This window comes from Mustela putorius, unplaced genomic scaffold (assembly GCF_011764305.1).
Source record: "Mustela putorius furo isolate JIRA1106 unplaced genomic scaffold, ASM1176430v1.1 tig00003845_pilon_pilon_pilon, whole genome shotgun sequence".
NCBI classification, from domain to species: domain Eukaryota; kingdom Metazoa; phylum Chordata; class Mammalia; order Carnivora; family Mustelidae; genus Mustela; species Mustela putorius.
The window spans coordinates 54,788,011-54,811,836 of NW_025421998.1; the positions used below are offsets into that span (position 1 = coordinate 54,788,011).

Consider the following 23,826-nt stretch of genomic DNA (forward strand, 5'->3'; position numbering starts at 1 on the left):
GCTTACACTGTGCCAGGCCCTGATGTGAAGGTCCACGTGTGATCTCAGGAAATCCTCGCTGGGTTCCAATGAAGTGGTGCGTGTTCTTTACAGGGGGCAAACCGAAGGCTGAAGAAGCTGAGTTATGTGGCCCGTCCCTGATCACACAGCTAATCCAACGGGAGGGAGAACTGGGTCTGTCTCCACTACCCATGTTCCTCATCACTACACCAATGGTGCTCAAAGTGTGGTCTTTGGCCCATATGCATCAGAACCCCCAGGTCTGTATGTGCAAGAAACTGCTATGTTCACAGATCTAAGACTATTGGTAAATTCCCCTGAAGTATGCTCAGGAGAGTAACGTGAAGTAAACTAACAATGTGGCAGAAGGAAAGTAAATGGCTTTCCTATTTTTGCAGAGTATATGAAATCACACAAAAAGCCTGGGCCGGGGGAAATGTTCCAGAGGCTATTGAAGGGAGAAGAACCCAGCAGTCTTCCATAGTCACAGGACTTGGGGACCCAGCTGGTAGTTGTTTTAAAAGAAAAAAATCTGCTAAGACAGATGCTGTGTAAGAAGCAAATTCTTATTATTTACCAAATTTATTACGTAAGAATGGGAAGCAAAAAACATAAAAACTTCCCCAAATTCTACCATTCATTATAATCCCTGTCAGTTACTAATATAGTCTACTTTTTTATCTTTCTGACTAGATTTGTCAATACTGGTGAGGGAGGGCTGGGGCTAAGGGCACTCATATATGGAGTTTAAGAGTAAAAATTGCTCTAGTCTCTGAAAAGCCTGAAAACACACAACTCACCAAATCTACGTTGATGGACTTACCTTAAAGAATAAGGCTGTATATAAAAATTTGGCTAGAAGAACTCTGTCCATCACTGCATTGTTTGTGCAGAATAAGTTAGGACCAGTCTAAATGTCCAATAAGTGAACACAAATAATTAGCAAATACCAAATATATGCCCATTAAGTACATATAGGAAATTTATGGATATGTAAATCCAGTCAAGTTTCAAGAGTGGTGGTGCATCTCTCAGATTATGCGTGTTTCAGACTCTCTTGGAAACAAAACGTTTTACCCTCATTATAAAACCTCCGTGAAGCCTGAAAACAAGAGAACTGAATACCCAAATAGTTCTCATTCATGAAATGTTCATTGCAGTTTTTCCAAAGCCAGACTACTAGGTTCTTTATGCATGTGTCAAAGACTTTATTTTTAACCCAATCAGGAAACTTGCAGGACCGTAAAGTTGGTTCACGCTTCTATCTTATACTATCTCTTTTTCCGTTACCTATTTATCTTGGCTGTATTTCCTGTTCATGTGTTTTGTTATCTTTTGCTACAAGAGACCATATGAAACCTATTTCTGTGTTTTGCATCTTTATTAACTAATTTACATACAGTAGCATTCACTCTTTGGTAACAAATGCATTGGCAGATAACCACTACCACAATCAAAATAACAGTAGCTCAGTCACTGTCGACAATTCTTCCTGCTATGTCTCTGTATTCAAGCCTCTCCACTTCCAATTCCTAGCAATTACTGAATGTTTTTTCTATCCCTGTATTTCTGCCTTCAGATTTTAAATATAAATGGATCAGAAAGTATATAGCCTTTGGGTCTTATTTCTTTCCCTTAGCATGCAACACGAGATCCGACCAACCTGTACCTATCAATAGTTTGTTCTTAATATCTTCTGTATAGAGGGACCACAGTTTTATCAACTTGCCCATTGCCTATATGTGCTGCTTCCCATGGGGGGACAGCTGGAAATAAAGATACTATAAAGATTTGCGTGCAACTTTTTTATGTACTATTTTTTAAAAGATTTTATTTAGAGATTCATTTATTTATTAAAGTGCACATGCAGAGGAGAGAACCAGACTCCCCACTGAACATGGAGCCCTACACGGGGCTCCATCCCAGGATCCTGAGACCATGACCTGAGCTGAAATCAAGAGTCAGAAGCTCAATGGACTGAGCCACACAGGGGCCCCATACTGTATTCCTTTAAATAAAAAATTTTATAAAATATTAACAACAACCAAAAAACCACCCCACTGGACTGATGCTTTCCTAAAGAAAACTGTCACTGTATTAAGCCATTATCAATTTGTACATAGCTTAAAACACAATGCACTCTTACTAAATTGCTTTTCAGCGTATGAAAATACAGAATCTTCAGAGTACAGTTATCCAGTTGGTGGCCTCTGATATTTGTTATCCCACTTTCCATAATAATAAAGTATTTAGCTCTAACATTCCCCTCTTGGCTCTTTCAACTATGTCTGGCATTGTGATGTGGTTTCTGAGCAGTGAAATAGAGATAAAAATATTCTATGGCAGCTAATAAGAAAACTCTCTAAGAGGAAGATTCTTAGTGTCCTCCAGCTGGCTGGACCACAGACTCGTGAGAGCACAGAACACTGTCACGTGGGACCAGGAGGGACCAAAGCCTGGGGAAAATGAGCTAGAACATAGGTCCAGGGACTTAGTCGACCAAAACTACCACACCAGCACTGGACTGCTTACCTCCAGAATACGTTTTTCTGAAAGTCAACTTTGTTGAAGCTGTAGTTGGGGGCTTTCCATCATAGCCACACCCTATGTAGCCCCAGGATAGAGTGCCATATTCAGTTCGATTATGAAGTGGCAGGATGACTCATGTTCCTGTAACTTACTGTCAGTAAAGCACTAAGAGCCACAGTCGGCAGAACAGTACCTTAATAGAAGCTCCTGCAAAGCGAGAGAGCTGCTTGATGTGCTGTCCCTGCTTGCCGATAATGGCGCCAACAGATAGGGCTGGGATAAACAGATGGACAGTCTCCGTTTCTGATTGCTGTTGGAAAGACAGGACATACGTGTATTTGGTAAAAGTAGGCTGTTACCATTGGCAGAGGGATGGGGGCACTCATACAGTAGAAATATTAGGAAGCTGACAAGAGTTAACCTGAAGTTGAGAACATCTGTTCCTTCTGAAGACATCTGACTTTATTTAAAAGGTTACTTTACACCAATTTTCTTCGACCTTAGGATGTCCCTGATCTACAGATTTAAAAGGTAAGTCAAAGTCACAAAGTTTAGATTCCTGACAAACAAATGAAGTTGTGGGCCACACATCAACAATGTATCCAAGGACCCAAGTCTACACCATAGCCATGTAGGTTTTGCTTTGTAAACACCTGATGAACTCTTCTCAAAAGGAAGAATTCCCGAGTCTCTCATTATATAGGACTGAATCGTGTAAAACCTTACTGTCACTGTTCAGTACACAACCACACCCAAGCAAAGGACAGGTTGATATATCACTTTAGTGGCAAAAAGCCCTAGGATTCTTTCCCATATAGTTATTATTCCTCCCATCTCTGCCCTTCCTTTGCCACTTAACACATGGAAAAATTGGAAAACATTTTGAAGACTAACTCAAAGATTTTTCAAAAATGGATTTTATCTGTATACTTCTCAACTTCCCACTTCAAGCCAACTATGTCCTTCCTGAGTCATCTCCCTTTAAGTGGTCACTCCTGTAGGGTGAACAAACACACACCAGAGAACACTGGGTTTTTAAAAAAAAAAAAAAAAGAAAAAGGCTAAACCAAGATTTAGTGATCTTACTGGTGAGCTATAGTTTCTAAAATGCAGAAGCAGTTCACATGTTCATACATTAATACTTGCTTACTTTTTAAGTAGGCTCCTTGTCTACTGTGGAGCCCCATGTGGGGCCCATACTTACAACCCTGAGATCAAACCCGAGCTGAAATCAGATGCTTAACTGACTGAGCTACCTAGGCACTCCAATACTTGCTTAATTTCTAACAACATTTAAACATGTATCCAAGGAGAAGTCAATTCTAAGAAATTTATTCCAAGAAATATTTTTTATTTTCTAAGACTTTTTTAAAGAGCTATTTTAAGGTGAACTACATTGAATACACTAACTTAATATGCAGTAGTTTGTTTTGTTGTTTTTTTTTAAAGTACACCTACCAATTAAGATTTATAGAGATATTAGAAAATCTATTGCAGTCAGAAATGTACACATTAACTACTTGGTATGAAACACTCTCGAGCCTTCTTACATTACATTACTTCTTACATTCCTGTTACGGAGGATACTGTAAATTCCAAGTACTCAAGTTGGTCCCTCAAGTAGTCTGTTCACACAGAGCCATGAAACAGCTTCAGTCTAATTTCTCATTTACCAATCTACAAATTTGTAAAGTCTCAAACATGTCAACAATTTTGCTTTCAAGCATCCCAGGAACTAGGAAAATCTTGAGAAAATGATCATTTTAAGCAGTTTCTGAAAATCTTAATAAAAAGAAACAGCAGCACTGGGCCCATTCATTTTTACTGGATATGAAAACAAACTATGTGCTACCTAATGTTGGTCCACCAAATGACTACCACTCTCACAACACACCAATTTCCAGGGGCATTAGCAGCTCCATCTTCTCCCCATTAAGCCCAGAGTGCAAGCAGAGAGCACAGAAGACTCGGTACCACGGATCTATGGGGAACATGCTGCTCAACAGCAGAAACTCACGTCTGGATGAATCAGCCATTCCACTTGCCCCTCAACACACACCAGAAGGCCGTTGCACCACAGAACACTGTTTACTCACACTATCTGGTAGGAATTTTTCTTAATGGTCTATAGTTTCTTTCCTCTGAAGCAAAGATTTTTTTTAAAGAATGAATTAGTAGAAGTAACAAAAAGAAGTAACAAGAGCGCTGGGCTGGTTCTTTAAAGGAAAACCTTTTTGTCTATGTAACAGATAAGAAATTGAAATGAGAAAAGGGAAATGTAAAAACATACGTCAATAAATCTGAAAGTGTCAAAAATCTGTCTAGTAGGAGTTACCAAAAATCAATCAGAGAAATTTACGTTGACCTAAGCAACTGTTACCTCTATAATCAACTAATCACCTAAATAAAGCACCAGGCCCAAATAAGTATAAATTCTTCCAGGCAAAATGCTCAAGAAGAATTACCAAACCCAGTAGAAAAGAAACTAGGTAAGGACAGGCAGACCTATTTCATGGGGGGAAATGGATTTAATAAACCAAAATAGTAAATTAATGGTAACGTGTTACAAATAACATTTTTTCTTTTTTTACTGTAAGGATACAGCTTAGATCTCTTCCCAATGTCATTCATATGGCCCTGCCTCATCCCATCAAACAGGGCATTCCTCCAGCTAGACTCACCAGTGCTGTCTCCTCTCCATGCAGGAGCATGTGTGTTTAACAGTTTTCAACCAATTCATGTAATGCTGCCATCAAATCTTTATACAAAAAATTGTGCCCTTGTACAAGTACCTCTACTATATAAATTCTTAGTAAAACTGCTTGAGTCAAAGATTCTGGACGTTTAAAATTAATAATCATCAAGTTATACAAAAAGTTTCCCACTCTGTTCACACAGAATGGTGGAATCCCAGTTGAGACATTCATGGAATGTGTGGGTGTTACCTTTGTGTTTAGCATAGTGGGAGATGGGTAAAAAGCATGCTGAGGTCAAAATTCAGGTTTAAGGAGGAGGTACCTATGATGGGGGAGCAGTGGTATACAGGAGTCCTGTGTGGTGAGAGTTTGTGTTTTCTCTGTGAGGTGCATCACCTCATCTAGATCTCACAGTCCATACAAACAAGAGAAACAACATTTCCATCTTATAAAGAGAAAACTGGAAGAAACAGAGTAAGGGACTTGTACATGGTCATATACTGACTAGTGGTGCAGCGAGCATTCAGAACTGGACATCTCTCTCTCTTAAACCATGTTTACTTAAAACAAAAAAAAAGGACATACCCTGCTTCCAATAGGTATGTATGTGCTTTATAATACAGAGATGCAGAAGTGATTCCTAAGAACAGCCCAGGGGCACCTGGATGGCTCAATCAGTTAAGCAAGTGACTTCAGCTCAGGATATAAACTCAGGGTCTTGGGATCCAGGCCCACATAGGGTTCTCTGCTCAGCAGGCAGTCTGCTTGTCTTTCTTCCTCTACCCTTACCCCCTGGAGCTTGCTGGCTCTCAAAACAAACAGATCAAAAAACCACAAAAACCAAAAAATCCCAAAACAAAACCAAAAACAGAACCCACGTAACAGCCCAACAGAACTCCCACATGAGGAGTGCTGCCTTCCCTGGCGCTATCAGTCTTCTATCTACCTTGGTAGGACTTCCTCAGGCAAAAGAAATTTCCCACATATTGTTGGCAAAAGCTTAAGCCTTTGATCATCAATGTGCAAAAAATGGCATCAGAGGTAGTCCACTAAAATTTATTTATTTGGGGGCACCGAAGGGCTCAGGTGGCACAGCATCCAACTCAATCTCAGGTCTTGATCTCAGGTGTGAGTGCAAGTCCCACATTAGGTGTAGAGCCAACTTAAAAAAAAAAAAAATGCCTTGGGGCACCTGGTGGTTCAGTGGGTTAAAGACTATACCTTCGGCTCAGGTCATGATCCCAGGGTCCTGGAATTGAGCCCCACATGGGGCTTCTCTGCTCAGCGGGGAGCCTGCTTCCCCCTCTCTCTCTGCCTGCCTCTCTGCCTACTTGTGATCCCTGCCTGTCAAATAAATAAATAAATAATCTTTAAAAGAAAAATGCCTTATTTTGAAGAAAAGGGATAACTAAAGATTAAGAATGATGTAATGGGGGTCAAATGGCACAAACTTCCAGCTATATAATAAGTCACAGGAATATAATATATAGCTTGATGACTATAGTTAATACTATACTGCATATCTGAAGTTTAGGAGAGATCTTACAAGCTTTTTTTTCTTTTCTTTTTTTTTTTTTTTTTAAATCTTACAAGCTCTTATCACAAGGGAAAAAAATCACTATGGTAATGGATGTTGACTTCTTGGGGTGATCATTTTGCAATCGCAACAAATACCAAATGATTACGTTGTACTCCTGAAACCAATGTTGTATGTCAATTATGCCTCAAAAAACCTTAAAGAAACTTTAAGAATAGTTTAATTGGGGCGCCTGGGTGGCTCAGTGGGTTAAGCCTCTGCCTTTGGCTCGGTCATGATCTCAGGGTCCTGGGTTCGAGCCCTGCATTGTGCTCTCTGTTCAGCAGGCTGCTTCCCTTCCTCTCTCTCTGCCTGCCTCTCTGCCTACTTGTTTTTAAAGAATTTTTTTTTTTTTTAGATTTTTTTATTTATTTACTTGACAGAGATCACAAGCAGGCAGAGAGAGAGGAGGAATCAGGCTCCCCGCTGAGCAGAGAGCCAAATTGTAAGAACACATTCATCTGCACAAACCCATGCAATATAACCATAATTTCAACAACTCCAACTAGATAGATTTGTCTTTCTTTTCTTAGCACTTAGTGTGTGTGTGTGTGTGTGTGTGTGTTTTAAAGATTTTATTTATTTATTTGACAGACGGAGATCACAAGTAGGCAGAGGGGCAAGCAGAGAGAGAGGAAGGGAAGCAGGCTCCCTGCTGAAGAGAGAGCCCAACGTGGGGCTGGATTCCAGGACCCTGGGACCATGACCCGAGCCGAAGGCAGAGGCCCCAACCCACTGAGCCACCCAGGCGCCCCTCTCTGCCTACTTGTGGATCTCTGTCAAATAAGTAAATTAAAAAAAAAAAAAAAAAAAAAAAAAAAAAGAACAGTTCAATTGAATGACACCAAAAACAAGATGATGCTCCAACAGAACAGGGATCCGACAGCAACAGGTTTGTTGTCTCATTTGCACACACCTGTCTTAGGCATATTTAAGGTACTTTATAACTTAGATTCTCAATGTTTGTTTCTGCTGTGAGAATAAAATAACCATGTCATGCAAAAGTTGTCAAAAAAAACCTTCACAGAAGTCCTTCATCTTTACCTGACAATTATTTTGTTGTATCTGAAGGAACTATTTTCAAGATCTGCAGAAAGTTTGGTTTCCCTATTTTTTTACTGATTTCTGTAACACTGCAGTCAAATCTCTAAACATAAATCTTAGGCTCCTATATAAATACTTCCAAGATCTTATGTAACACAAATGCCAGATCAGAGTATTAACATTTACCGTTGACAGTTATTTCCAAATTCTCACACTAATACATGTGTTTTATGGCCAACGAATATATTAAAGGGGGAAATCCTATTTTGAACCACGCCTTTCACACTTACAAAACAGAAAGCAACAGAGGATTCGAGACCCCCATGCCAAGTTTTCTACAAATGAAAATCATCTGAACTGTGCTCTTCTTTCCAAGTCTCTTCACTGACCTGTAACCCCCAGGAGGTACATCCTATTTCCTGTTAAGAGTGAACCTCAAATTCAACTCCAGGAAATATTACCGAGGAAAACCATTGGATTGTTTCTTCAACATATGTACACAGAGCTGTACTACTTTCTTGACAACTTGGTATTTCTGACGTTTCCCAGGACATAGTACGACACCACAGATCTCAATACAGCCGTCAAATACATGAAGCCCCCCTGCCTCTCTATACCAGCCCTCTGAGAACAAATACTCCAAAAGAGGGTTTGACTTGCCACTGAACTCTCTGCTATGAGAGCTGTGATAGGGCCCTGCCCTGCACCACTTGGCCAAGTCACTTCTGCTGCTATTCACTAAAACACTAAACGAGTAACATTAGTTACTCGTTCTTTAGTATTTCCCAGTGCTAAGAATAGTGCCTCTGTATGCAAAGCACCATATCTCACAGCCTGCCAGTGTGTTCTGCAATGACCATGTACCACTTATTCCAGGGGACCTTTCCTATTTTAATAACTGAATTAATTCAGACATTGACCATAAATTGTGCTCAATAAAAATTTGTCATTCTGGTCCTTATGGTAAAATTGATACATTAATATTAACTTTTTAAAAGTAAAGATAGGATCTAAGTATTTTATCTCACTGAGAACATCTATACCATGTTCTTCTGAGTAATATACTTTTGTTTTTGGCCTGACATGATAAAGACCTTTTTAATGATCAGACGAAACCCAGTGTATAATTCGCTCAGATTTGCCACGACTGTGTAATTATTTGTTTTCTGGGCCCTGCACCAGAAAAATTTTAGGCTGCTTAGAAAATACACATAATCTAGAAGTAAAACAAAGGAGGTGAAGAAATAAGAGCATAGGGACCTGAATATAAAAGATGAAGCCAGGAATGCTGTTCTTGTACACACTTGGCTCTAAGCTTCCTAGCAGCTGATTTAAAAAAAGAAAATCAGCCGCATAATTGAGTATGCCTGGAAGAGAAAAACTATCCATTTGCTTAGTAAAAAACACTTTTCCCGGGACTGATCCCAGAGAGCAACTTCTGTCTTCAGAGGAGTAATGTTAACAGGCATCCTTGGAGCAAAAGCTGCAGAGACTCGCAGGCACAGTGTGGGCATGTGTCCTGGCCTAGAAGATGCTGAAGACAACTCTCCCAGGAGAAAAGCTCAAACCTAGGCTCCTGCCACAAAAGCTGATCAAAAGCCAAATAATCTTTCTGACACAGTGACGAAAGGCCATCAGTGCTTTTTTTTGTTGCGTTTTGAGGGTGGGACTCAAGCCGGAGTCAACACACCCAATACGAAGACTAAAAACAAACTTAAAAGTTGTGTGAGGTTTTGAAAAAGTAGGGGTGGTCAGTAGAAGAGGACCAAAAGGACCAAGTTTTAACAGAAAAAAGGGGTGAAGACATAAAAAATCCGTATACAGACAGAAAACTCTTCTGTGCTGGGATAAAAACAGGACCAACCGAGCCCATCCGACAGAAAAAGCAGTGTCAGAAAGAAGCAAACTAAGCGTACCAAGAGGAGGTACCGCGCTGATGGGCAGTGAGGCGTGCCCCTGGCAACAGCACCTTAATAAAAAGTTGACTCATCAGATGTCTGAGGCTTGATGAAGACATTTCTGAACACCACCCAATTCCCTTCACGCCAATTCCACATCCACCGAGCACCTCCCTGACCGTTACTTTTTTTTTTTGACAGAGATCACAAGTAGGCAGAGAGATGGGGGTAAGCAGGCTCCCTGCTGAGCAGAGAGCCCCATGTGGGGCTTGATCCCAGGACCCTGGGATCATGACCTGAGCCAAAGGCAGAGGCTTAACCCACTGAGCCACCCAGGTGCCCCCTGACTGTAAGTTCCTTTTAAAGGAACCTTTCCTCTGGGAATATAAGGCACCTCACATTATTATCCTGCCTATTTGACAGTCATTAAACTGGCGCTGTGGTACAAATTACTGTTGTGTAGAGTTCTGCATAGTAAGCCCTGTTTCCAGGATGTGGATATGTAGATAATTCTTACTTATAAAACTAAGAAGCCAGAACAATGGGTTATGATAAGCCTCTTGCACCTGTGACTTCAAGTCTCAGAGATCAAGCTTGAAAAAAAAAACTCATCAGCATTACCCTTCCTTGTTACACATTCTCTGCGTTTAAGTTAATGTTCAGCTTCATTATCCTGAACCTTTCTTCCTAAACCTTCAGGTGAAGGATAGTCACATGACCCAAGCAGCTTCCCAGTGGATTTCTGCCAGATGCCTATTGGCAAAACCCCCTTTGGACTTCTTGGCCGACTCTATGTTATAGCTTGAAATAACATAAGAACAAAGCTGCTCAACTGAAAGTTTGCATAACTGGTGAAGTCTGCCAACGAGTAATTCCTAATCATCTATCATGAGGAGATACAAGAATGAGCAAACAGTAAGGTTAAGTGTATTTCCTTTGTGGGGAACAGAACCTAAGACATCACAAAGGCATGGAGGCAAGCCTGCCAGCTAGTAAGACCAGCCTTCAGGAACCTGGAAGGACGCCAGTGTTTCCCTTTGGTTTGTACAACAGATAGCATTGGGGATTTTTGCTTTGTTTTGTTTGTTTTGTTTTAATGGATTTTGGTCTGGAACTGAAATTAAGTTTACTCAACTTCATGACCTGAACAGAATACTGAAGTCTTCAAAAAAAAAAAAAAGGCGGCACTGAAAATTTCTCCCCATAGCTAAGTAACCAAGGCCTCCTAGAGGTACTAGTGTATACAGTAAGTTATTTACTTTGATTTTTTTTTTCTGACAAAAGAGCTGTACCTATAATAAGAAATCCTAAGTAGTAAGGCTAAGAGAATAGATTCAAAAATCCCTTTCAACTCATAAAATATTGTTTCTTAAAGAGCACCCTCAACTAGCTAAAAACCAAAGAAAACGTTCATCTTTCTTGCCTCTTCGATAAACAGAAACTTTGCAATTTTCAGACCACACTATTGTTCTGGAGACTTCTGGGAAGATTCCAAAGATGCTATCAAAATTATGAAGACAACAGCACTTGAGCTAACTCCTGCCAACCCCAACGCCAGGAAATAACATTCAGCTATGGATGCTGTCCTGGGCCATGCCAACTTCAGCTCTTGCTCTGTTCAGGAACTGCCAATGGCCTCTTCCCTACTGTTCGAGCATTTTTGAAAGGAGCGTTTCTTGTCATTTCTAAACTCAAAGTTTGCCAATTAAGTACTGCATGAGCCAGCTGCTAGGAAGGAACTAGAGACTTTTTGTCTGCTAGAAGAACCGACTCTGGCTCTATCAGAAAAAAAATCCACCTGGCAGGTTCCAGTTAGAATACATTGAGGGGGTGTGGTGGGAGGGTGAGCAAAGTTCTGGAATAGAACAGAAGCAAAGGATTTATCCAAAGTCAAGGTGCATCAATTCCCCTTTCATGTTACAAAACAGCAGTGAGAAAACAGGAGTAAAAAAATGAAACAACTCTAAAAGAAAGAGGAAGCAATACATAAAAAGAGAGTCGAGTCTTTGAAACATTGAGTCATCAAAACCTACTTCTTACCAGGCAATATACACTTAAAGTAAAAGAGATCCACTGCTAACCCACAGGGCATCAAAGATTAAAGAGTCAACCTTAATGAGTAACCGACTTCCCTGTGAGAGCTTCTAAGGACCAGCAAGCTTCTCCTCAGCAGCTGTAGACGCCAGGCCGTGGCGGAGGAGCGTCCTCGCGTGCTGAGGGCAGGTACCAGCCAACCTTTACTCCTCTAACCCAGTTTTTCAATAAATGGCATCACAGACCCTCAAAGACCTACAATACTAGGTTCTTCAGCAAGAAGAAAAGTGAAGCCAGGGGGGGAAAAAAAGGAACATAAAAAGAAATGGTAAGAAAGAAAATGGATCAAGCTTTGACAAATTTAATTATTGCCTTTAAAAACAAGTTTGTGTTTCAAAAAGTGGTGACCAGTAGATAGACTTAATAGTATTAGTGATCTGAGTTTAGACAAAGAACCAAGTCTAATAATACAGAGTGAAGGCAAAGCCATTCCAACCTAGTATTTCCCCAAAGAGTTCTATACTAAAACAAAACTTGTCATAGAATTGTTCCCCTAAAACAATAAATCAGGAAATTACCTCATAGCTATTTGGAAGTAGAATTCATTCTAACTAGTATCCAGAAACATAATACATTCTGTGAAAATGGTGTTTTCCCCTTTGTTTCGATATGAAAATAATCTGCAGGATAGAATCTGAAAGATCCCATTTCTCCTCCAGAATCGACTTAGATTATTCTGGGCTGTTTTTTTGGGCAGCGCGGGGGGTGAGGTGGGGGGCAGGAGAGACGGGGTTTTTTTTTGTTTGTTTCGTTTTTGAGAGGACTTAAAAGCTCACCTGCACCCTCGCAGGCTATATTTGCAGGTAATATCACAAAATCCAGTGGGGCAGGGTTACTCATCTCTACGGTTACAGACACTGCTTCCCAGCTTCTCTTGTAGCAGATGTACCCGATGTTATGTTCTGGCAAACATGACTAACCCGTGGAAGTGTAAAAAGCTATGGTCAGGTAGTGTCCATATAGGAGGTGGGTGCTGATTTTTTATCCTTCATCCTTGCTGGCTGGAATCAGACTCAATGGCTGGAGCTTGAGCAGTCATCCTGTTCTGGGAGGCAGCATGCTAACTAAGCCAACAGGAGCACCTGTCCTAGATGATGCAGCACCACCACCCCCAGCCTTGGATTGTCTACCCTTCACCTCTCTTGATGAAGAAGGAAAACTCATTTAAACCAATTTTTTTTCCCTGTAACACCCAGCCAAAGCTAATCCTGATAGACACAGCATGCCAACGTATATTTAAAGGCATGAAAACAGACATATGGCAGCATCCCACAGACATTTCTGGCCTGGTATTTGTGGATTGTAATCATAGGTGATCCAGAGGAAAGGAGGGAAGTTTTTGACCAGGTTTTTGTTTGTCTGGTTTTTGTTGTTGTTGTTGTTTTTAAAGAATCAGAGAAAGCCTGCAAGTGGGGTGGGGTGGGGTGGGGTGGGCGAGCCTAGGGAGAGAATCTTAAGTGGGCTCTACGACCAGCCTGGAGCCCGAGGCGGGGCTTGATCTCCTGACCCTATGATGATGATCTGAGCCCAAGTCAAGAGTTGGACATTTAACTGACCAATCCACTCAGGCACCCCCTGCCCACACTTTAAAATAAAGCACAAACAAGCTAGAAAGAGTGACATACCTGAGTGGTATATATTTATGCTTATCCCAAGTATTGTCTACTGTGCATTACCCTTGATATTTTTCCAACATTTAAGTCCACCTTCCACAGAATAGTAAGCACTCCTTGCAGAACAGTAATTTGACAATGAATGGGTAACAAGGGACTCCTGCTGACCTTTACAAAAGTCACCAATTTCTGAGCTTCCATCTGCTCCCACAGAGATTCTGATTCATGTGAGTCCAAGGAGAAACACAGGTTCTTAACCAGTTAACAAACAGAACAGCAGTTGTTAACCTTGGCTACCTCCACACTGGAGTCAGCCAGAGTGCTTTCCAAAGTATTACTTTGGAATACAAAGTATTACCCCCAGTTCCTGCGCTGGGGGATGGACTCTAACACAAAAGGTCTGGGGTAATTCTAACATAAAGAACAATAACAACAAAAATTCTTCCTTGTAAAGCAGATAGTAGAGAAACCTACTCTTTACAGAACATTGCAAACTAAGAAATGTAGAAGATGACAGACATAAAAAGAGTAATATATGATTAGGCAAATGTCTGTAATGGATACAAAACCCACGGGGGGAAAGAATGTTGGGGAGCAAGACACATATTCTCAAAGTACTACTGATTACATCTTCATCATAGATGGGAAAGGTACCCTTACAATGCAGAACTCAGACACTACCTTTATTTTATGATCAAACAACATGACGAACAATGAAACAACATGACATCATCTGCTTCCCAATGGGACACAGAGAAGGTATTCCTGCCTTCAAAAAAGGTACAACCCTGAGTCTAATCATGTCCAAGCAGTCAGTCAAACCCAAATGAGGTGGCATTCCAACCATTAGGCTGAATTTTTCATTCCATGAATTAAAAAACAAGGGTGGGTAGGCAGTAGGTGATACCACGTGGAATGGACTCCTGCTAAAAACAAAAAGCAGGGACTAGAGAGACATGACAACTGCAATGTAGAATCCTTAGTTGGATTCTTTAATGAAAACACAGGTATATAATAGAACATTATGGGTAAGTATGAAATTTAAGTACAGACTGCATATCAAATAATAGTATTGTCCCAAATTTTTGGCTTTGTTTTTAAGATTTTATTTGACGGAGAGAGCTCGAGCAAGCGCACACAGCAGGGGGAGCGGCAAGCAGAGGCACAGGGCTAAGCAGGCTCCCTGCTGAGCAGGGAGCTCCATCCCATCTGGGATCAGAGCCAAAAGCACTTAACCTGACTGAGCCACCAGGGGCCCGTGCACCAAGTTTGTTCTTTATCTCTCATTTATTTATTTATTTATAAAGATTTTATTTATTTATTTGACAGAGATCACAAGTAGGCAGAGAGGCAGGCAGAGAGAGAGGAAGGGAAGCAGTCTCCCTGCTGAGCAGAGAGCCTGATGCCAGGCTCCATCTCAGGACCCTGGGATCATGACCTTAGCTGAAGACAGAGGCTTTAACCCACTGAGCCACCCAGGCACAGCCCTATCTCTGTTTTTTAAAGATTTTACTTATTTAGAGAGACCGCGAGAGAGGGAACACAGCAGGGGGAGTGGGAAAGGGAGAAGTAGGCTTCCAGGCCAGCAGGGAGCCCAATGCGGGGCTGGATCCCAGGACTCTGGGATCATGGCCTGAGGCAAAGGCAGATGATTAAAGCCTGAGGCACCCAGGAGCCCTTCTGCCAAGTTTCTTAAGAGTGATCATGATATTGTGGTGAACATCAAGGTGAATTCCTTGAGGAGACTAAGTTAAAAATAGTACAATGCTCCCATTAATTACTTTTAATTACAACGTTTGTAAAAATATTACCAAATTTCCAAGATAGGATTATATACCTATGTATTTCTAAAGAGAAAGATAATAGTGAGCCCGTATTTCTGAAATCCACAAAAACAAAGATTTTTTTCCATTCCGGAGAAAAGGGTAGATAGATTACAGGAATAGTTCTCCCCATAATTTCTGACACATTCTTTGAGGTTTAAGACTAGCAAGCAGAGATAAAGCTAAGTTGAAATCTACAAAAAATTGTAAGAACACATTCATCTGCACAAACCCATGCAATATAACCATAATTTCAACGACTCCAACTAGATAGATAGATTTGTCTTTCTTAGCACTTTGTGTGTGTGTGTGTGTGTGTGTGTGTGTTTTAAAGATTTTATTTATTTATTTGACAGACAGAGATCACAAGTAGGCAGAGGGGCAGGCAGAGAGAGAGGAAGGGAAGCAGGCTCCCTGCTGAAGAGAGAGCCCAACGTGGGGCTCGATCCCAGGACCCTGGGACCATGACCCGAGCCGAAGGCAGAGGTATCAACCCACAGAGCCACCCAGGCGCCCCAGCACTTAGTGTTTTGAGTGCTACCTCCTAAACCCATTTAGATAAATGTCCATGTGTGAAGTTGGGGATTCTGTTATTTCACTGCCTACATACATGTAGAATAAAATGTCCACTTGAATTCCGCAAAGAACTTGGATTTTTAAGATTATCCACATTCTATTTAAGTAGAGAATTTCCTTTTCCTGCCCATGAAACCACCAGGCCCTCAGGGGTTCTGAACTCCTTCCCCTTGGCACTATTTCTACCATTACTACTGGCAGCTTCTCCATCTTCTGATCTCACTGACTGCTTCTACACCTAGCTGATTTAGTTTTAAAATCCCAGGAAAAGCAAAGACCACCTATTCCAGGTGGGATCTTCCTTACATTTACTTTTGATTCGCTTTTATTAAAGGTCACTGACTCTCTTCCCCATTCTTAAAATGAAACAAAATCTCTACTTGCTTTAAGTCACTCAGACATTTAAAATCATAAAAGTCCTTTGGAAATAATGTTTTTAATATACTCTCACTTGTCTTAAAACAATCTTAATTTTTTCTTAGAACACAAGAACCCATTACACAGAACTGTATCACTAAATTACAAAACTGAGCAAATCTACATAACATTCCTATTACTTATGAATCTTAAAAATAGCTACCTAACAATCACTTTAGGAATTTCCGCACTGAAACAGCCACTTAAGTGTAAAGGACAGAATGTTCTATAATCCTACCACTTGCAATGTGAGAAGCTTTACTGACCATGGTATGTAACCAGTAGAGAGATGAATTTAAATGACACCTCAATTTACAAATTGGCAAAATGAGGAACAGACAGATTAAGGGGCGTGCCCAAAGAGAAAGCTAGTTTAAGGCACCTAGCAGAGATGCAGCTTACAGAACTTTTTCAGCACAGAGTAACTTTAAATAATCAGTTCCTTGTCACTTGTAATCAATGCTATTTTACACAAAAGTGTCATGGATACATGTGCCCTAAACTCAGTAACATGACAAATACCATCTATTTATAATAAAGAAAACTAGCAGCCATATTAGATGTTAAGTCCATATTCTCTCCAATTCCTATTTTAGGCTCACTTTGACTCTCCTATTAAATGTTTTATATTTGAATTCTGTAAAAACTAGAAAAGTCTGACTCGAGAGAAGAGTCCTTAAAAGATAATTCATCTAGTTCAGTTTCTTCATTGTGCAGGTTTGAAAACAAACACAGAGGAAAGAGGAGAGTGACCTATGGCGATACAAAGCGCAGGCAGAGCTGGGCTGGACCTGCACTCTCACCCCAGGGATCCTTCCCCCCAGCCCCTTTAAGCATCAAGGTACACACAAGTCAGCTACTTCACAGCACCTTCAGCTGTGCTGGAAAGCTTCAGACACTGCCTGGTGGATCTATTCACACTGGTGTGGGGCTGAAATTTTGATGCCTATCCATAGATTAATGGGCTGGTCATATGGCTTCCAGGACGAAACATGTTCAGAGTGGCAGATGAGTTGCAGGGGAAGATGCAGAAGTTGCTGATCATAAAGGCAGAAATATTGCAAGAGGTCAAATGTGAAAAACACTTAACACAGTCTGGTGGTTAAGGACAGGCCAAGGAAATTCTTCCTTGATAAAATATGAACAATCTGGGGCACCTGGGTGGCTCTGTGGGTTAAGCCTCTGCCTTTGGCTCTGGTCATGATCTCAGGGTCTTAGGATCGAGCCCCGCATCAGGCTCTCTACTCAGAGGGGAGCCTTCTTCCTCACCTCTCTCTTCTGCCTCTGCTTGTGATCTCTCTGTCCAATAAATAAATAAAATCTTTTTATAAAATGTGAACAACCTTAGCAATCTGTGTTCTCTATACAATTCTAGAAGCATTTCACTCTACATGTAGTCTAGGCAATGTTATGATGGAACGCTGAATGATTTCCAGCTGGACATTTTTGTAAATTGGTAGAGGAGGTACTACTCAAAGCATCTATTAAGGAAGAGTCAAACAGGAAGGAAGAGATGTAAACACAATCTATGACAGAAGATCCTAGAATGTTGCTAAATTTATTTCACATGACTGTCTACGTCCAATTATCACCAATTATACAACAGAACTTTTGACTACTTTCCAAAAAAAAATTACTAGGTAAAGTATCTGTTATGCTGCAATTATTTTTATACTATCACTGGTCTCCCATTTTTGAAACCTCAGAAAAATCTTCTTCTTAAAAAGCAAATATAAAAGTAAGGTTTCTTTCTTAACAGTCTACACCTTTACAAATGAATGAAAACTGTTTAATGGTTGCACACACATATACACAACAGACCTGTGAACAAAACTAGCTTGAGTTCACTGTTTAAAAAGCACACTCAAAATGGAAAACATGTCTTTATTAGTGACTTTTTTTTTTTTTTTTAATTTGAGAGAAAGAGCACTTATGTAGAGAGGGCGGGCGGGGGAGGCGTGGGGAAGAGGGCAGCAGGGGCGGGATGCAGACTCTCCCGGTGAGCGGGGAGCCCAACATGGGGCTCAAATCCAGGACCCTGAGATCAAGACCTGGTCCAAAGGCGGATGCTTCAAAGACTGAGCCACCCAAGCGCTCCTTTATTGACCTTTCAAAGCAGTTAACTTCCAAGTGAAGTTAAAGATGAAGGAAGCCTTTTAAAAGTTCTTTCCTTCATCTTTTAGAAATAACTTCCTCCCCCCACCCAAAGTCTCAAACTTTTCTTTCAATATTTAAAAACCAATGTTGACAACCCTACCACCCCAAAAGCTCAAAAGGATAATTTACAAGTCCACTCTACAAAGAGGGAGGTAAAAAGGCTCTATTGATAGGAAATGGAAAGCAAGTGCTGACTCTGAACCTACCATATGGGGACCAGGTTTTACATTAGAATTTGTCATGATTAGCATTTAATGTCACACTGCTTGAGGGCAACAAAGTCTGATTGTGTCCCTCTGACTGCATCCCACTCAACCATACAGAAAGCCAAGGTACATTATCTTACCTCAAACTGTGGGTAAGGAGGAGTCATAGTTGAAGGGGGCCCTGAGGTGGGAGGTGGCATCCCTGAAGTGGGTGGGAACAGACCCAAGGCATTCAGATTTAATCCAGGAATTAAATGTGCTTGAAGCTGCAACAGTAAAAATGTCTCTCATTTTACAATTAAAAAATCAAGTATGAGTATTTATAAGTGATAATATTCAGATTGTAATCTCTTGTCTAGTAAAGAAAAAAATCATTTTATGACTCAAACTTTAGAACAAAGCAGATGTTCCATGTAATTATACTTGAGTATAGATATCTGTTCATATTTCTTAGTATTTTAAAATCCGGGTGCTCATTTGCCCCCTCCTTGATGTGAAGCTACACCACCTTTCTTAAAGCAGGAAACACCCTTCCTTTCCTTAATGATCAGCTCAAGAGTGCTTAAACAAATATGTACTTTGTATGCTATGGGCACACGGTAAATACAGACTAAAAAACATGCATTAGGTGAAGAAGTAATCAAACAAGATTTATGCATTAAAAAGCAAATTAAATATATAGAACAAGCGGAGATAAAATTTGGCGGCCATGGGTCTAAATGCCACAAAGTCAAAATCTTTGGAAATCAGGTCCCATTCCATGTAACTATGGCAACTAAACCTATCTTTGGAGTAGATCCAGGAGCCAAAAAGGGAATTTTGTTTTGGTTCAATTTTATAAAGGTTGTGGAAGTAACGTGGAGATAAGAGAGTTGAGATGTGAGCATACTTGAGAAGCTCTTTAAAAGGTTTATGGAGTTGGATTTGCTTGCAAGGGACTCTGAAACATCAGATGAGCAGCGATGATGGTAAGGTAGGCCATGAAGCCAGTCATGTGGGCTAAAACAATCAGCATTCTTCTAGGCTCCTCTCACAAAAGGTAGTATCATTTCTCTATTTTCCTTCTTTATGTATAGACCCAATTGAGGAGTGTTTTTTTTCTTTTTCAATCATTTACTTGAAAAATCAAAACGACTTTTGAAATGTCATATTTTCTGCACCATTCCATCCATTAAGAAATGTCAGCCATTCACTTTAATTGCCTTCATTGTGCTAGACAAATGATTTTGTCATTTTTAATTCTTTTGTCTCCAGGGTTTGTGACTAACCAAGTGAGTTTTAAATTTGAATTCTTTATAGTTGCTTTTCTATGCATGTTATCCATTGTAATCCCAGTCCTAATCATGGCATCAATGTAGGCACAGTAGCCCCATTTTACAGAAGAGGAAACCAATGCTTGGAGACAAACCAAGAGAACAGACTTGCAGCTAATAAGTGACAGAGCTGGGATTCAAACCCAGTTCACATACCTACTCCTTAAGCCTACATTCCTACTATACTAATCTTCTTCAAATTAACATATTAGCCATTTTAGGTAGGTATTAGCCTTACGTAATAGATAAGGAAGGTAAAGCTCAAAGACTAAAAAATTTGCTAAAATCACAGATAGCCAAGCCTGATGTCAAACAAAGCCTTCCTCCCAACTACCCCAGGGAACACGGACTATGGTATTAAAAATCAACAAGAGGCTACATCTAATGCTTGCACCATTTAGGACATCAATATTAATGCAACTGAAACATCTTTTAACTGTTCATCAAAATAAAGGCATGTCTTCCAATATCAAAACTAACATTCATAGAAGCAATATCATTTTCATAAGACTCCCTGATTTTCTTCATTATCTCTTCCTCAGCTTTGGCACATGTTTCAACGTTGCCTTTAACTGTAATGGTGCGCTCTGGATTATACAGCGTCAATTCCTGCAATCTGTGGAATGAAAAAGAGGAGAAAGAAAAAGAATGGAAATTACGGGAGGAGGACAGCTCATAACAGTTCAGCCACAGATGGCAACTAAACCCAACCATGGTGGCTGGCGCTATGTAAGAGCGGATGGTCAGACACAAGGCACACTGAGTAAGCCCCAGAAGACATGAGTCCAAGAACCACAAAGCTGCAGACAGAATCCTTCTCCCCTCCTACCTTCTCAGTAAAAAATACTAAGTGTAAACAGCTCAATAAAGTCCATGCTTGCAACACAGTGTACTTATTTCTTGTCCACTTTCAAGGTGAACCTTTTTCACACTTCAACAGTGAAATAAAGAAAATGATCAGAGTGATGTACAGTTTTAGTGGAAACCAAGAACCAGACGTACATAACCTTTAAAAAAGATGTTCCTAGTCTGCACTGACCAATTCTACACATCACTGGCATTCTCATGCAATTGCATCTTCTGGGTCACCAAGCAAGAAATAATCATGGTAATATTCCCAAAAAGCAAACTAGAATTCACGTGTCCAAACTTACTTTTTGCCAATAATTTTAGAGTTTGGATCAAAGTAAGCTGGAGAAAATAACATAAATCAATCTGTCTTGACTAAAAAATATGATCCTTTGATGACAATTAAGACCACTAAAAAGTTAGAAGGCATTAGCAATATGCAGCAACTCTCTCCTTGACCTAGGTCCCTCTGAAGCTTCAAAATCCATTCAGATGACATCTGAGGCTGCCTGAGCAGGAGCTAGTTAACAGCCTTGAGAGGAAGCAATGGGAGACTCTTAGCCATGGAAAAAAGACTAAATAGATTGAAACGATACAGAAAACCGGTGTAGCTCTCCATAACTATAGTTAAAAATCTCATGTTTGGGGTGCCTGTGTGGCTCCATCATTAAGCATCTGCCTTTAGCTCAGGTCATGATCCCAGAGTCCTGGGATTGAGCCCCACTGGGCTCCTTGCTCAATGGGAAGCCTGCTTCTCTCTCTCCAATGCTCCTGCTTGTATTCCCTCTCTCACGGTCTCTCTGTCAAATAAATATATAAAATTTTTTTTATAATTTTATAATTTTTTAAAAAGTAAATAAATAAAATTAAATTTTCACTTTCACTACTTAGCAGCAGAATGTCTTAAGTTAAACTTGAGCCAGATGAATGGGTTAGTGCTCCTTAAGTTTTTCTCTAATCTGCTAAAAAGGTAAACATCTACACAGGGAAGACTATTTCATAGATCTAAAAAGGCGTATTTTTCATCTCTGGTCTCAACTCACCTCTCCCTTAAGGATTTCATATTGGTTTTCTTAAAATAGTTGTTTAGAAGAGCTTTAAATTTTTTTTTTTCTCTTAAAGCCCTCCCCTTTCTAGGTGTAAAATTCAAGAAGGGTAGGATTGTTTATTATATGTGTTTTTTTCGTTACAACAGCTTCCAGCTTCTAAGATGACCTGTTCTCCAGAGTGTAATCCCCTCCCTTGCTGAGTAGAGCTGACTTGTGTAAATCATATTAGAAAAATAACAGCATGTGATTTTGAGGCTGTGTCATAAAAGACATTGCCACTTCCATCTTGCTCTTTCTTGGATAAATCACTCTGTGGGGGAAGACAACCACCAATTCTTAAAGACACCCAAGCACCCTGTGATGTAGCCTCACACCGGCAGCCAGCATGGACTCGTCAGCAACATCAAGAGACCCCGAGCCAGAACCATCCAGTTAGGCTGCTCCCGAATTCCTGACTCACAGAATTCAGGTGAGCAATACATATTTACTATGGTCTCAAGCTGCCAAATATTGGGATAATTTGTCACACAGTGACGGATAATAATCTGGGTTATATATTTCAACTTTGGGATTATATGTCAAAAACCTAAGACTTCAGCTAGAAAATACGAATATAAAGTATTTAGTGATTTCTGCGTCTTTAGTAGGAATAGATAATGCTTTCAATATGGGTTAGACGCCGAAAACAGATTAAGTTTGAGAAACAAAATGTAAGTATGGCTGGCCCACACACCTCCAAGATGGGAGAAGCTCTGCTGGATCTATAACCTCTAGCTTAACAGCAGTGCTTGAGAATTTCCTAATTCAAAGAAAGCAAGGAGGCACTTACGGAGATATTGTGATTTTAGTGTCAGTGTCTTGTTCAATTTTTTTAAGGTTTCTTCCCTCCTTACCAATAAGACGGCCTACAAAGTTATTATGGGCTAATATCTTCAAGGGAATCTCTTCTGTGCTGTAAATAAAAAAGAAAAAGGTCATAGAATCAGGGTAAGTAAGTAAACCTTCTCCTAGATAAAAAGATAATATCCATTCATTAAACATTTACTTTCTACCTACCATACAGGAAACATAATGTTAGGTAGTTTAAAGTCTGCTGACCTACATTCTAGCAATGCGTGATTAGAGGGAGCACACACACACACAAAACCATTAACAAGCATGTGAAGTTAATTTTTAAAACCATTTTCTTTTATGCATCTTAGGGAATATCTTCGAAGGATAGATTCTCTTAGCTCACTGAAAACACCATCTACTCAAATCCATATCCCTAAATCCCCAATACCAGAACACAATGTATAAACACAAAACAGTATGATTTTGCCATAAATTTTTAAATGCATTCCTAGAAATACATGCAAAATGTATAGAAGGAAACAGAAGAAACTCAACAGTGATTACTCTTTAGGAGAAGAGTGTAAGAACAGGAAGGGGGGCTTTCACTTTTCAATGAGTACCTTTTTGAATTTCTAATAGATACCTATCACTTTAAAATGTCACAGGTATTATCTGGATGGTGAGCTCTTTAAATTTTTTCTCTATTTTGAAAAGAATTATAATCTTATAGCAACATATCACATCTTATAACTAAAATATATTTACTACATATTAAAGGTCCCTACAACTTGAGTGCTGTTGATTAGGTTCCCAGGCTAATGCCAGTACCTAATTTTGGACCCTCCTTTTAGGGTAACACTGTGCTATAAGCTCAAGTGGCAAAGAATCCAAACTCCGCTCACTCCAAGTTCCTATGGGACAGGCATTTAGAGTTTCAACCCAGAACAACCAAAAAAATCTTCAGTTTGCCTTAGCACAGGATGACGTATTTCTCTGCTTCTAGCCTCCCTGCTGCTGCAGAGTATGGCTGGGCACACAACAAGAACAGAGCTCCAATGGGTTCAGAGTAAAGGAGTCAGGATTTGAGGTATATTTTGGGTAAATCCCAAGGACACTTCTTGGTCCTTAGGTGGGCTTCCTATCCCATAAGTG

The 23,826-nt window shown here is 40.1% G+C and overlaps 1 protein-coding gene across 4 annotated transcripts in view; it reads right to left on the reverse strand.

The window, feature by feature from the left end:
- IGF2BP3 (insulin like growth factor 2 mRNA binding protein 3) overlaps positions 1-23,826 on the reverse strand; it is a 147,488-nt gene that overhangs the window by 5,953 nt on the left and 117,709 nt on the right. For all 4 annotated transcript variants that reach the window (XM_004743337.3, XM_004743336.3, XM_004743338.3 and 1 more), the window contains exons 8-11: positions 22,670-22,792; positions 20,423-20,558; positions 18,770-18,895; positions 2,723-2,839 (exon numbers count right to left, since the gene is read on the reverse strand). In XM_004743337.3, coding sequence (XP_004743394.1) covers positions 2,723-2,839; positions 18,770-18,895; positions 20,423-20,558; positions 22,670-22,792 — 502 coding nt within the window. The remainder of the gene's footprint in view (positions 1-2,722; positions 2,840-18,769; positions 18,896-20,422; positions 20,559-22,669; positions 22,793-23,826) is intronic.